At 36.7% G+C, this 13,820-nt stretch overlaps 1 protein-coding gene across 1 annotated transcript in view; it reads right to left on the bottom strand.

The window, feature by feature from the left end:
- COL19A1 (collagen type XIX alpha 1 chain) overlaps positions 1-13,820 on the bottom strand; it is a gene marked incomplete at both ends in the record, with an annotated part of 315,931 nt that overhangs the window by 160,388 nt on the left and 141,723 nt on the right. Inside the window, 2 exons of the mRNA XM_080806683.1 lie at positions 4,826-4,861; positions 6,457-6,510. Coding sequence (XP_080662809.1) covers positions 4,826-4,861; positions 6,457-6,510 — 90 coding nt within the window. The remainder of the gene's footprint in view (positions 1-4,825; positions 4,862-6,456; positions 6,511-13,820) is intronic.

The raw sequence follows: 13,820 nt of genomic DNA, 5'->3' as shown, positions 1-13,820 counted from the left end.
GGTGTGCCAGGCATGCTTGAAGAAGAGCAAGAAGACCATTGTTGTGGAATCAAGTTACCAAAAAGAGAAGAATGAGAGATGAAGTCAGAAATGCAGCAAGAGTTGAATTTCGGGAGACCTTGTAGGCTAGGCCGGTGTATAGATTTGGACTTTTACTATGAATCAAATTGAGAAACACTGGCGATTTTGAACAGAAGCATGATGAGGGAAACTTCCTGGCTTCCACGTTTCTGTAAAACTCAAGGAGATCAAAGGAAGAAGTAGGGAGTCCATTAACTGGGTACTGAAATGTGAGAGTCAGTCAGATTCAGATATATATCAAAGGTAAGGCAAATAGAATAAATAATCTGTAAAGCGAATTCACTTGTGTTCACAGTTGTAAAGTTTCTAAGCACATGAAAAGTAATCCAGCACTGTATAAAAAAATTTCCCAAGTCAGGTGAAATACATATATTTACAGATCAAAGAAGCTCAGGAAAAGCAGGAAAAATCTTAAGATAAGCACACCTACATCAGATGATCTGTGTACATCTCACGGACAGTATGGGACGGGAACCTCGGATCTATGGAACGAGGCAGCAAGTCTGCAGCGCAGCTGGTGGTCGAGTGGTAAGCCCTGTGACTCAAAAGTGTGGTCTGAGGACCAGCAGCACCTGCACCCCCCAGTTAGAAACGTAGAATCTCACACCTACTCAGACTTAATGAAATAAAAACAAGACCCTTGAATGTTCTTGGGCACAATAAATTCTGAGAAGCATTAAGACACCTGAGCTCACTGCAGTCTTTGAAGGGCTGGGTTAAGGCTATAATTCAAGGTGTCTTCCTCGTCCTAAATCCTCCACTTAATCAAGCCGACTTCAATCTTAATTTAGTTTTACTAGTGCGCCTCCCTAATGGAAAGAGACATTTCTTTGTTACGATGCATTAGGTTGGATTTCAGATGAAAGTCAGACTTCTTCAAAAGTCTAAAAGAATTTTTGGAATAGGAAGAAAGCTTGTTCCATTACAGGGCCCCTATACAACAGCTTTCAATCACAGCTGCATATTTAGAACTACCCCAGGAGATTTAAAACACGCTGGACCACACCAGATCTACTGAATTTTAATTTCTGGGGGTGGAGCCACAGATTGGTAACTTTTAAAGCTCTCTAGTGAATTTACTGTGCAATTAGCTTTGAGAACCACTATGAATGAACTCTCAGTTTATTGACTCATAAAAAATGCCTCCTTTATTCTGAATATAGTGGCATCAGTATAGCTTTCAAGTTTATCTTCCTTGAAAACTGTTATCAATCACTTCACTAAAAGGTATTAATGTACATCATAAAATCAATTAAATAGTTAGCACATGGTAAGGTGGTATGCATTTCACTTCATCCCTATTTCACATTTAACAGTCAATTGTCTTTTTAAAAATTTTTAAAGTATTTATTTAATTTCCAAGTTTCCATTCATTCATTCAATCTTTCACTCATTCAGTTTTTTGGGAGTGAGTGGGAGCATGTGCTCTGGGGCAGGAGGAGGGGACGGGGAGGAGTAGAGAGAGAGAGAGAATCTTTTTTTTTTTTTTTTTTTTTTTTTAAAGATTTTATTGATTTATTTGACAGAGAGAGATCACAGTAGACAGAGAGGCAGGCAGAGAGAGAGGGAGAGAGGGAAGCAGGCTCCCTGCTGAGCAGAGAGCCCGATGCGGGACTCGATCCCAGGACCCTGAGATCATGACCTGAGCCGAAGGCAGCGGCTTAACCCACTGAGCCACCCAGGCGCCCCGAGAGAGAGAATCTTAAGTAGGCTCCACACCCAGAGTGGAGCCTGACACAGGGCTTGATCTCATGACCCTGAGATCATGACCTGAGCCAAAATCAAGAGTCAGGTGCTTAACTAAGCCACCCAGATGCCCCCAATTTTTTATTTAAATTCCAGTTAGTTAACATTCAGTATAATATTAGTTTCAGGTGTAGAATTTAGTAATTCATCACTTACATACAATACCCAGTGCTCATCACAAGTTCACTCCCTAATGCCCATCACCTATCTCCTCACCCAATTCCCCTCCAGTAACCCTCAGTTTGTTCTCTATAGTTAAGAGTCTATTTCCTGGTTTGCCTCTTTTTTTTTTTTTTTACCCTTATGTTCACTTGTTTTGTTTCTTAAATTCCACATATGAATGAAACCATATGGTATTTGTCCTTCTTGGACTAAGTTATTTCACTTAGTATAATACTCTTTAGCTCCATTCATGTCATTGCAAATGGCAAGAGTCCATTTTTTATGGCTGAGTAATACTCCAACACACGCACATAAACAAACACACACACACACACACCCCACATTCTCTTTATCCATTCATCAGTTGATGGACATTTGGGCTCTTTCCATAATTTGGCTTTTGTTGATAATGCTGTTGTAAACATCAAGGTGTGTGTATCCCTTCGAATTAATATTTTTGTATCCTTTGGGTGAGTGCCTAGTAAGACAATTGCTGGATCACAGGGAGTTGTAGTTTTAACTTTTTGGGGAACCTCCATGCTGTTCTCCAGAGTGGCTGCACCAGTTTGCATTCCCACCAACAGTGTAAGAGGGTTCCCTTTTCTCCACAACCTCACCAACAATTGTTGTTTCCTATGTTGTTAATTTTAGCCATTCTGACTGGTATGAGGTGGTATCTCATCATGGTTTTGATGTGTATTTCCCTGGTGATGAGTGATGTTGAGCATCTTTTCATGTGTCTGTTTTTTAACAGTTGATAATGTTAATAAAGTTATGACATAAGCATAAAACTAGTAATATCCAAATAATACTAATATTTAACTATGAAATAAAACATTTCATTTCACAGTGGCTTTGCCTTGTTATATTTTTATGAACAAATTCACTCGTACTCCCTCAGTGTCTGCCAGCTAAATAGTACAGGGACCTCTATAAGGTGTTATTTGGTAGGAAGACAATAACTGCTATTAAAAATCCATAAAATAGGGATGCCTGGGTGGCTCAGTTGGTTAAGTGTCTGACTCTTGATTTTGGCTCAGGTCCTGATCTCAAAGTCATGAGATCAAGCCTGGTTTTGGGCTCCACTCTGGATGCGGAGCCCACTTACGATTCCTTCTCTCCCTCTCCCTTTGCCCCTCCCTTCATGCACAGGCACTCTCTCTCCCCACCTCTTAAAAAAAGAAAATCCAGGGGCGCCTGGGTGGCTCAGTGGTTTAAGCCTCTGCCTTCGGCTCGGGTCATGATCCCAGCGTCCTGGGATCGAGCCCCACATCGGGCTCTCTGCTCAGCGGGGAGCCTGCTTCCTCCTCTCTCTCTGCCTGCCTCTCTGCTTACTTGTGATCTGTCTGTCAAATAAGTAAATAAAAAAAAAAAAAGAAAATCCATAAAATAGATCTATTCCAATACAGTTTTCTGGATAAGGGGCCAAAACTGCAGTATCAGATGAAATGATAAACAAAGACTACATTTTTCCCTTCAAACACAAGTTAGAAAGGACTAGGAAATCAGATAACTAAGTGGAGTGGGTGAACATGTAACTTACAAAAGAAAGCATGTGACTTAAATAAAATAAGCAGGCTTAAGTCTAAATCACTGCCAAATAGTTTTAAAAATAAACTCCACAAAGTATAAAAAAGCTGACTAATATGCAGTTAAAACCATCTCTCAAATATTTTCATTTCCATCTTGAAAATAAAAGCTTCAAGCACAGAATTCCATTGTAAATTGAATTTGGTTATTTCTAACTAAGTCATGTGTTTGATTCCTTAGATTTTTCCACTTATAAAGAAGTATTCGTCCCTTAAGAAAGCATTGCAAAAATTATTTGCATAAGACATCATTAAGGTATTGTTCAAAATGACATTTCCAAGTACAAAGATAAATATGAACGTTATCAAAGCCACACAGTCGTTGAGATTACTGTGCTGCCTTGTTGGGAAGAGCTCAACACAGATGCTAGAAGATTTCTTTTTAAACCTGACCTTCTATGTTCAGAACTGGTCTGAAAACTGATGATTTCAAGGCTTAATTTATGTCATTAGGTAATATCAACATAAAACTCAAGAGACCTCAGGCTACAAGTGATCTTATTTAAGAAAGTTTCCTTTTTTCTACTAGGTTTAGAGTCATTGTTAGACCAAATCTTTAAGTTAAATGAGAGCCCTTAATGTCCTATGAAGAATATCTATAGCAGTAAATTATATCCAAATATAAAGTCATTATATATTTATGATTAAATGCTTAATAAATGATGAACCATTTAATTGAGAACAATCCCATTATGTGCACATAAGAAACTTTTCTCATAAATCTGTTACAGAAATATCAGCCTTTTATCATTTGTAAATCTTAGAAGCTAATCACGTAGGAAAAAGCAATGGTCTTGGACAGGTTTTGGGGAATGGAACAATCAGTTTAAACAGGTAGCTGTTTTTAATCCATTGGGCAATTATAGCTTATCTTGTTCTTTTACAGTTTTTAGAATAAGTAGAACAGTGTCTGCTTCCATTAACTTTAAATGTCTTGTTAAGAACGTATAATCAAACATTCTAGGGGCACAATTATGAACCATATGGAGGGTAGAGAAAATTGTTCAGGACTGGCACCGCCTCCAGACTTTCCTCATAACTCCTGGTATGACCTCGGGTTAAGTATTTCACTGATGTGGGCAACTGCCCCATCTTTAAAATCTGGAGGTTTGGCTAGATCTACTCTAAGGTCACTTTCAGTTCTCAAAATATCCTATAGCTTAAATTTTGGTTTAGTCATGATGTAGTGTGAATAATGAAGAGGATAACATATTTCAATTTTGAATTCTGATTTCAGGAACACTTACAGTTAAGGCTGGTGGTCCTGGAGGTCCTGTATCTCCCTAAAATAGATTTTAAAAAGTTGCCATTACTAATAATCTTTTCTTGCACATTTTATTTATAAGTGTTCTGAATGAACAGAAGCAATATATAGATAAATTCTGAAGGAGAAAATAGAATTTCATCTTGATAGGAGTCCCTGCACAATGAAAAATGTATCATGTGCTTTAAACTCTCATGATATAAATATCACCTTGTGCACCCCCATGCTTTCTGCAGAACTTGTTTTGAAAAGCTAAAATAATCTAATTTTCTATTCTTTTGTCTACTCACCCAAAATTAGAAAGAATATCTCTTCAAATATGGTTACTTGCCAATGGAGCAGCTGGGAAGTGTCACAACGACCGATAATTTTTCTGACAAAGTTAGTATGAGGATCAGCAGAAATAATAAGTGGATCTCCCCACTTCATGACTCCCAGCTGCAAGAAGCAGTCCCATTGCCTCTCACAAAGCTCTGCTAAACTGACATTGCACTTGCCGTCAATTTTAAGACGTTTTGTCTACATTAATGTATTTTTACATATCAAAATTGTTTCACTGACCTATGTGAATACAAATTACCACGTGGATATATTAAGAAGCTTTTAAAAATCTTTACAAAGTGGCTCATCTAAAAGTTTACTATTTTCTGTCTTATATGTCACCTCTATGCCTTTTTGTATATCAGGACTCCTATTTATTTAATAAGAACTCTTAATCATTAAGATCAAGAAGCATCGCTATAAGGCTTTTTAGGTGGACATTATGGAGACCTTATACCTTGCTGCATGAAGCTCAGAGATACGTTCTCATGTTGAGAGTATCTCTGTAACTTTTTCTTTTCTCATCTAACATAGTCACCTCAAAAGTTAAGGCTTAGTATTGAGTAATCATTACTTTTTGGAACAATTGAATAAAAATAGCCAATACTCGTTAAGGAACATCGACATAGCTTATCTCGGTCACTGAGGACCGATTCGTAAGATAGATTTTAACAGAGAGGTAAATATTGAAGCCAGACAAGGATCCCCAAATATGCTGACAATAGAGAACAAAATACAGTATAAAACATCCGCACGTATAATTCTCATCAAATCGGGATCATCCAATGACCTTATTCAGAATGACTCTTGCTTTTAGTACTTCTAAATCTCTTTTCAAGGTCACAGCCAATAGATCATTATAAAATGGCATGAGAGAAAAATGGCAAGAAATGAAGCGTTGAGACTAAGACTGAGTTAAAAAGTTAACCTCCTTCCCCCTCAAAGGCCACCTGCTTCACCATTATGGTAGCAGTTCAGTGCTACTGGCAAAGTTCCCTGATACAAGGCACAGTTGCTAATTTGGCAATGGAATAGCTAATGCTGTTAAGTGAGGGAGAGAAAGTGAAATCTTATAAACACAAATTAATGTCAACTAGCAGTTGTGCATTTAGTCTCTTCAAACTAATTAAATGAACCAAAAGGCTTTTCTTCAGATGCTTTTAACATAACAGCCTTTGGTTAATTTTAACAAAATTAACTTTTGGCAGTTAAAAAGTATCAGAGAAAAGTCACTGCATACATTCTCAGAGTTTTCTTAAGAAAAACTGGCACTTCTCTGGGTGAATACAATACCTTTTCTCCTTTTGGGCCAGGTGGACCACGAGGACCCAAGTCACCTTTTAAACCCTGTATGAAGAATATAACCAATGTAATTTCCATACACAATTCACAGAAAGATTGAATTTCTAACAAGTCATTAGTCACAAAATAAATCATAATTTACTGAACTCCCAACTCCCATTCTTCAGTTTGTAGTATAGAGAGAAAGAGAGACGACTGGCACTAAAATGATAAGCAACATCTGTGTTGTGGTGAGTACAGATACATTAAATCAGCGTGAGTCCTGAATACTGCATATTTGTGCAACTTTGCTTCCTGCTAAAATTACATTAATTCACCATCTGGGAGAACACCATTTAGATCTATATGAGCTTTTAAGTATCCACTTTGGATTAAATTTGTGGATGTTGTAAATACCTTTGATTTAGCATTGATTTGGCCTTTATAAAGCTTGCCAAAAAAATTCAAGAATTAAATAAAAAAACACTTTTATGTATCTATCAAGTAATCTAATTGTGGGGGAAAAATAAATGAAGGAAATCTTCTTTCCCTGTCACTCACAGCCTGAAGCTACAATGTAGTCTCTTTCCTGTTTTAAAGTATTTTAGTTCTCTAATTCCTATTTTTTTTTAAAACTGGATTTATAAAGATATTAAATGAAACTATATAAGACATAGACAGAGTATCAGATAAATATGTTCATGAATCTTCCGGACTCTTGGGTGTTTCAGTGGATATTTCGTTGACCAGACTCAGAAATGACAGCTCTCAGGAACACTGTGATAGATTTCAGGGGCGTTCTACAGTTGAAGGTTTTCATAGTGTAAACAGAAAGAAAGTTAGATAGACACAACCTGACTGTGTGCCAAATAGAAAAAAAATATCTTCCTTCATCCTTAATTTAACACATTGGATGAGGAAGAACAATCATGGAAAAAAGAAATATTCTGAAGCCACACAATGCACAGTCTATGTCCAGACGTCTTACTTTTCCTGGCTGAGGGATCCATCTCTCACGGCACTGACATTTTGTAGTCAATAAACAATGTCAAATGCCAGCAGCTTTAACTACTTAATATAAAAACCCAAGATGAATTTCAAGAAATGAAGGAAAACTGGATACTTAAAATAATCTTATAGAGGTTATGTGAAAACCGTAGTCTTACACCTTAAGAAAAAAGATTTAACGGATGAAAACAGCATGTGATTGGCAAAAAACACTTCACAATTATAGAAATACTTTTCAGGATGAAACTCATAGCTATGGGCCTTTCACTGTTACCTCAGAGTATTTATAGAAAAAGGATGAGTGAAAAAGTAAATCACATTTGATATGTGATATTCTCTTATTATTTGAAATAGCCTTTCCTTCCCAAGTAAGCAAAATGAGACTAGTCTGAATTGAGATGTGTTGTGAGTGTAGAACATATTAGATTTTCCATATCTAGTACAAAAAATGTAAAATAGCTCATTAATAATTTTTATATTGATTATATATTAAAATGATAATATCTGGATATATTTAATATATTATTAAAATTAGTTTCACATGTCTCTTTTTACTTTTTTAAATATGATTACTGGAAAGTATATCTAGATTTTTCTTGAAATTATATCATATTTAGAATTATACTATATAAGTATTACATTAAATAGATTCTATTTCTATTGGATAGTGCTACTTAGAAGTGCAAAAACAAGAAGTTGACAAAAACTCTCTTTGACCAAACTTTGGTCACACTCTTCTGAGTCTTTTCTCCATTAGGCCTCAAGCTTGGCCTCTGTCCTGTTCTGTCTTTGGCCTGCTTAGCCCAGTTTTAGCCAGAATCTTGCTTAATCGGTTTAAAAAGAATCCCTCACCCTTGATATCAGATCAAGTTCCTCATCCCCCACCTTTGACATGTAAGTGTTTGGCCTACCTTTACCAAGAATCCTATTAAGTCAGTTTCTCAAGAATCCTCCTACCCTTGAGGTCTGCTCTTAGTAATTTTCCATTCACTGAGCCCATCACTCTATTGGCTGTATCCCTCCCTCTCCTTCTTGTATCTGGAGTTGAGCTCAATTTCTCTCCCTTTCTGCAATATCCCTTTTTGAATCGGTGTGAATAAAATTTTGTATAATGTTAATTATTGTAAAATTTTAAATAAATGTGAGAATAGTTTTTCCCTAACAGGGTCAAGATTCCTGCCCTCAGGGAACTCATATTATGAAAGGAGGGTTGTCCTGCTGATAAACAGGACCACAGGCTGAATGTGACAAGAATGAGAGGGAGAGAGCTGCTATTTCAGGTGGGGTGATCAGAAACCGCTTCTGTGTGGAGGGGACATTTGTTGTTTCAAAGGATCCAGCCATGCAATGATCCAGGGGAAAAATATTGAGGTTAGAAGGCACAGCAAGCACCAAAGTCCCTAGGGTGAGCAGAATGTCATGAGCATGCAGGCAAGGAACAGGAGATCAAATCAAGTTTAGGCAGAGGTCAATGCACATAGAGAACTAGAGGCCATGGTAAGGAGGCTGGTTTTTTGTTGTAAGTGGAATGGGGAAACTACTTAAATGTTCCATGCAGAGAAAGGCCATGATGTGACCTTGTTTCAAAAAACATCACTTTGGCCACAATGTGAAAATAGATTGTAGGCAGCAAGAGTGGAAGCAGAAAAGGGGCTGTCACAGTGTTGCAGGCAAGAGAACAGGATGGTTGGGGTGTGGGGGTGACAATGGAGATGGAGAGCAGTGGTCAGAGATTGCACATACTGGGAAGCAGGACATGTAGATATGTTGGAAAAGGGGGCAAAGAAAAGATGGTGCCAAGACTTAAGTAAGTGATAGGATGTTGAACCATTTACTGGACTGAGAAGTTTATTTAAAAAGACGTTTTCTTTGTGCTTCCTGATATAATACTATCCAGAGAAAGACACATGAAGAAGAAATGTCTGCGAAAGATACCAAGTACCCATTTAGTCAACAAATATTGTTGAATATCTACAAATATATAAGACTAAACTCTATGTTCTGGGCACCTGGATGGCTCAGTTGTTAAACGACTGCCTTCAGCTCAGGTCATGATCCCGGGGTCCTGAAATCAAGCCTGTGTGGGCTCCCTGCTCTGCAGGAAGCCTACTTCTCCCTCTCCTTCTGCCTGCCACTCCCCCTGCTTGTGCTTGAGCTCTCTCTCTCTCTCTCTCTCTCTCTGTGTCAAACAAATAAATAAAATGTTAAAAAAAAGAATATTAAATGTTAATAAAAATAATTTTTAAAAAGGACTAAACACTATATTCTATGAACATATGCATATGAAAAGGTTACTGTTTTAAAAGGGAACATTAAACACAACATTCAGGAAAATGTTAACTTTGGGGTGGGGCATGAGGTTACACTGAGTTCTGGGTATAGTGGTGTCCCAGTTATTACTATCATTCATAATCATCACACATTACATGTTATAAAAATAATATTTCTAGGCATAAAATAATACACTAATTTTTTTCAATATTCCTGCCTGGCAGACTAACCCTAACTGCAATTTTTGGGAAGAACTTACTGGCAAATGAATCAGCTAACCATCCCTGATTCAATCAACCATGGTCAGGAAGCAGATGGGGAATAATGCAACCAAAGACAAGCTGATGTGAATACTGAATACTATTATGGAAATATATAGCAAGTGTGAAGGGAACAGTTCCCAGAGAGGCCTACATCTGCTGGAAGTACCCAAGATTCAGAGATGCAGAGTTCAGGAGAGTCAGGAAAAGAGCAGCATTTTATGCAAAATCCTAAGTTGTTCAAGCTTCCCTATAAAATAGGTATTAATAATAGTTATCTTGAAGTCTTATTCTGAGAATCATAGGTTATAAAAACACTTAATACCTGTAGGTACTTAATAAATGTTGCTTTTACTTTTCAAGTCCAAGTTTAAGGGATAATTAATAGTTCATTCTGTTCAGGTTTGTACTCAGTTTGATGGATATGGAACCACTGTGCTTTAAGTCACATAGGATAAAATGCAATTGAGAAGTACTACATTTATCACGCTTCTACTTTTATGGCCATTGAAGTGGGCCCAAGTAACTCATGTCCTCTGACAAAGGACGATGTTTTTAAGGCCATGGCATCATAATAAGCTCTAAGAAACAGATCAGTAATGCTTTTCTCAAGTGCAATTTTTCTCCTCCTGTCACACGGGTGCTGCTATCCATGGTTATTGAGTACTGGGGAGAAAAAGATGCAGCACTCACCCTAAAGCATAAAGAATCAAATGGAACAGACTATGAATTCAATATTGAATAAGATGGGAATCTATTATCCAGGTTCTCAATAAAATTCATGTATATAAAGACTCTCAAAAGCACAGTAGTTGACTCTGCACGTTATGTGGAGATAGGAACTCTTATCTAAAGGCAAGATGAAAGTTGAAGGACAGTATTATATCTAGAATTACAAAAGCAGGCAGACTATGAAACTAATTTTCCTGGAATATCTACTACTCATGGTAGGTAGCATCTTTAAAAATCAGAAGATACAATATTTGTTAAACAAACCAATATTTGCTAAAAAAAATTTTAACCCATCAATTAATTCTTCACCTCCTCTTCCCATTGACTGTACCTTGTTCCCTAGTGATGGCACCAGCTGTTGCCAGCTGATAGCTCAGCTTTGTGATTTCAATATTTTTGCATTTAATAATACAGATTACATTGGTATAAGGAGATTAAGAAGATTATTTTAGAAACATCAGATGCTGTAATTCTGATAAGGGATGTATGAAAGACAATAATAAAGACGCAGAGGAAGAGTCTAAACTCAATGATTGAAATCAACTTTCCTAAGATTATATAACCTCACCAAAAAACAAATGAAATGATATTTTTATCAGAGATACATGTGTTTTATTTAGCCCAGTTTCAAATAACAGTAAATGTTTACACAGCTCTTACTGTATGCAAGACACTGTTCTAAATGCTTTATGCGTAACCCTGTTTATCCTCAAACACAGACAAAAAAGCCCTGAAGTGTTATTAACATTATCATCCCATTGTGCACATGAAAAAGGTGAGGCACAGAGGGAGTAAGTAATGTTCTGAGTGGTATGCCAGTTAAGCAGTGGCAGAGCTGGGATCTGAGCCCAGGAAGTCTGACTTTTAAAGGTTACATTAACAACTTTATAAGATTCCCTCTCAAGTCTGTTATAAGATGCATTTGTTGAGTGTATCTCACAGTAGGTCACAATCAAAATCGTTTAATTATAAATTCAAATGTGTGTAAAATTGGGGTCGTGTATTTTGAAGGCTAAATTCTAGCAATTCAAATTTTTGACGATTTTAATATATTTGGTATGCATTATCTACACTATAAGGGAAATAGGAACATGTATTTAGTTCAGTAACTTTAGTCCAATACTCTAATACCTTGAAGATCAATCCAAAGTTTACATACACATACACTACCAAGCATGCATTTAGAAAGACATCAGAGCATTTTTTTTTTTGTCCTAATGATTAAAAACTGCTACATTAGTTGGTGAGCCTTTGGGGTGTTAAACATTCTGCCATATAATGAAGAATTGTCTTACCCAAAATGCAAATAGTGTCCCACTGAGAAAGACTGAACTGCTGAATATTTCCCTGTAAATCAGGTTTACATTTTTCCAAAGTGAGTTTGCCCATTTTTTGAAAAAGCTGGCACAGAAGAAATTATTAAAAGATACATTTACATCAAGATATTTGTAATATACAAGAATAAAGGCCATTAAAAAGGGCTTTTGGATTCATTTAGTAGGAATATTAAATTCTTCCAATTTTCTTTGCCTTGGAAAGTAGCTAGAGTGAGCTGGCCCAGAGTTCATTCACTCTGCATTCTAACAGAATGTTTTTGAAGTTAGACTCTCCATCATGGCTTGACTTTAATTCAAATTGAAATCACTATTATAATGCACTTCATTCCCTAAGAATGTGTACCTGTGCTTATTGAAAGGCAGAGTGAACTGTCATAAATGCTGAATGATTTTAATTTGCATAGTCAGTTTATTTTAGCACTGAAAAATAGGCAATGACAACTGTGGCATGATTTAGTGGGAAAATAAGAGACTTTATAGTCAAACATGGAGGGTTAAAAGCTGATTTTACCATTTTCTTAAAAAAAAAAAAAGTCGCCTAATGTCCCAAGTCTTTATTTCTTGCCTCTGATAACAGAAATTCTACCACCCCTGCTCTAGCTAGCCCATAAAGGTAGAGTAAGGATCACATTTCAAATTCCTTGTGGAAATAGTTTATGAATGATAACACATTATTAACAATTCCACCACTAATGATGTAATAGAGCATTTGACTCTTTATTCCTAGTGATAGTAGAGAGGAGAAAAGGGGAATTTTCATTACTTTTTCTTATTTCTCCTTAGTCATGACTCCTGAATATCTTTGGCAAAATTGAGGAAAGGAAAATAATATAATCTACATATTAATTAAGTAACAAAGTGAGAAAAGTTAATGTGCTTTGTCCTGCTTTATGATATACCTAATGAACTATATTAAACAATGATGGTACTAATGAAATGACAGCCCAAGTTCCTTTCCAAGAGGAAAGGTCACACTGCCCACTACACTATGTACTCTCTTAACATGCTGGTCTTATTCAGGTTTGGAACCCTTACAATGGCTGCTGGAACATCTGGGCATGTAGTAGGCACTCAAATATATGTATTTATCAATTGCTTACTTCTAAAAAGCCAAACCACCTTACTTGCAGAACCATGAGAATAATTTCCAAATCTCCAAGTTAATGTAGATAGACTTCAGAGTCCAACCCCTCAAATCTCCAGTTTTATTCAAGTGTTTGGATAAATCCCTCTCTATTTCAACTACAATGTTATCTTTTTTAAAAAGATTTTTTAAAAGATTATTTATTTATTTATTTATTTGTGACAGAGAGACAGAGACAGAGAGAAAGCAAAAGAGAGCACGAGCAGGGAAGAGGAGCAGAGAGAAGTAAGAAGGAGATGCCCTTGCTGAGCAGGTAGCTGATGGTGAAGCAGGGCTTGATCCCAGGACCTGGGGATCATGATCTCAGCTGAAGGCAGATGCTTAACCCACTGAGCCACCCAAGTGCCCCTCCAGTGTTATCTTAATGAACTTCTAAAAACCTCTGTTTTGTTCCTCTATCTCAGGGAGCCCACATAAATGCAGTTTGGTTATCTTTTGTAACACTATCATTAATTTCCTTCAACACCCCTATTTTTTCACAATTAACATCCTTCCCATAATGAATGGTCAAATTCTTGAGCTATTTTTGAGTTTTCAATGCTATCTGGTGCCAAACTACATATATTTTACCACTGTAATATCACTATCTATGTACTCCCTTCCATCCCTGTTATCCTACTTTAG

The sequence above is a fragment of the Martes martes genome, assembly GCF_963455335.1.
Source record: "Martes martes genome assembly, chromosome: 6".
Classification (NCBI taxonomy): domain Eukaryota; kingdom Metazoa; phylum Chordata; class Mammalia; order Carnivora; family Mustelidae; genus Martes; species Martes martes.
Note: the sequence above shows the minus strand (reverse complement) of the source record. Positions and strands in the feature narration are given on the sequence as shown.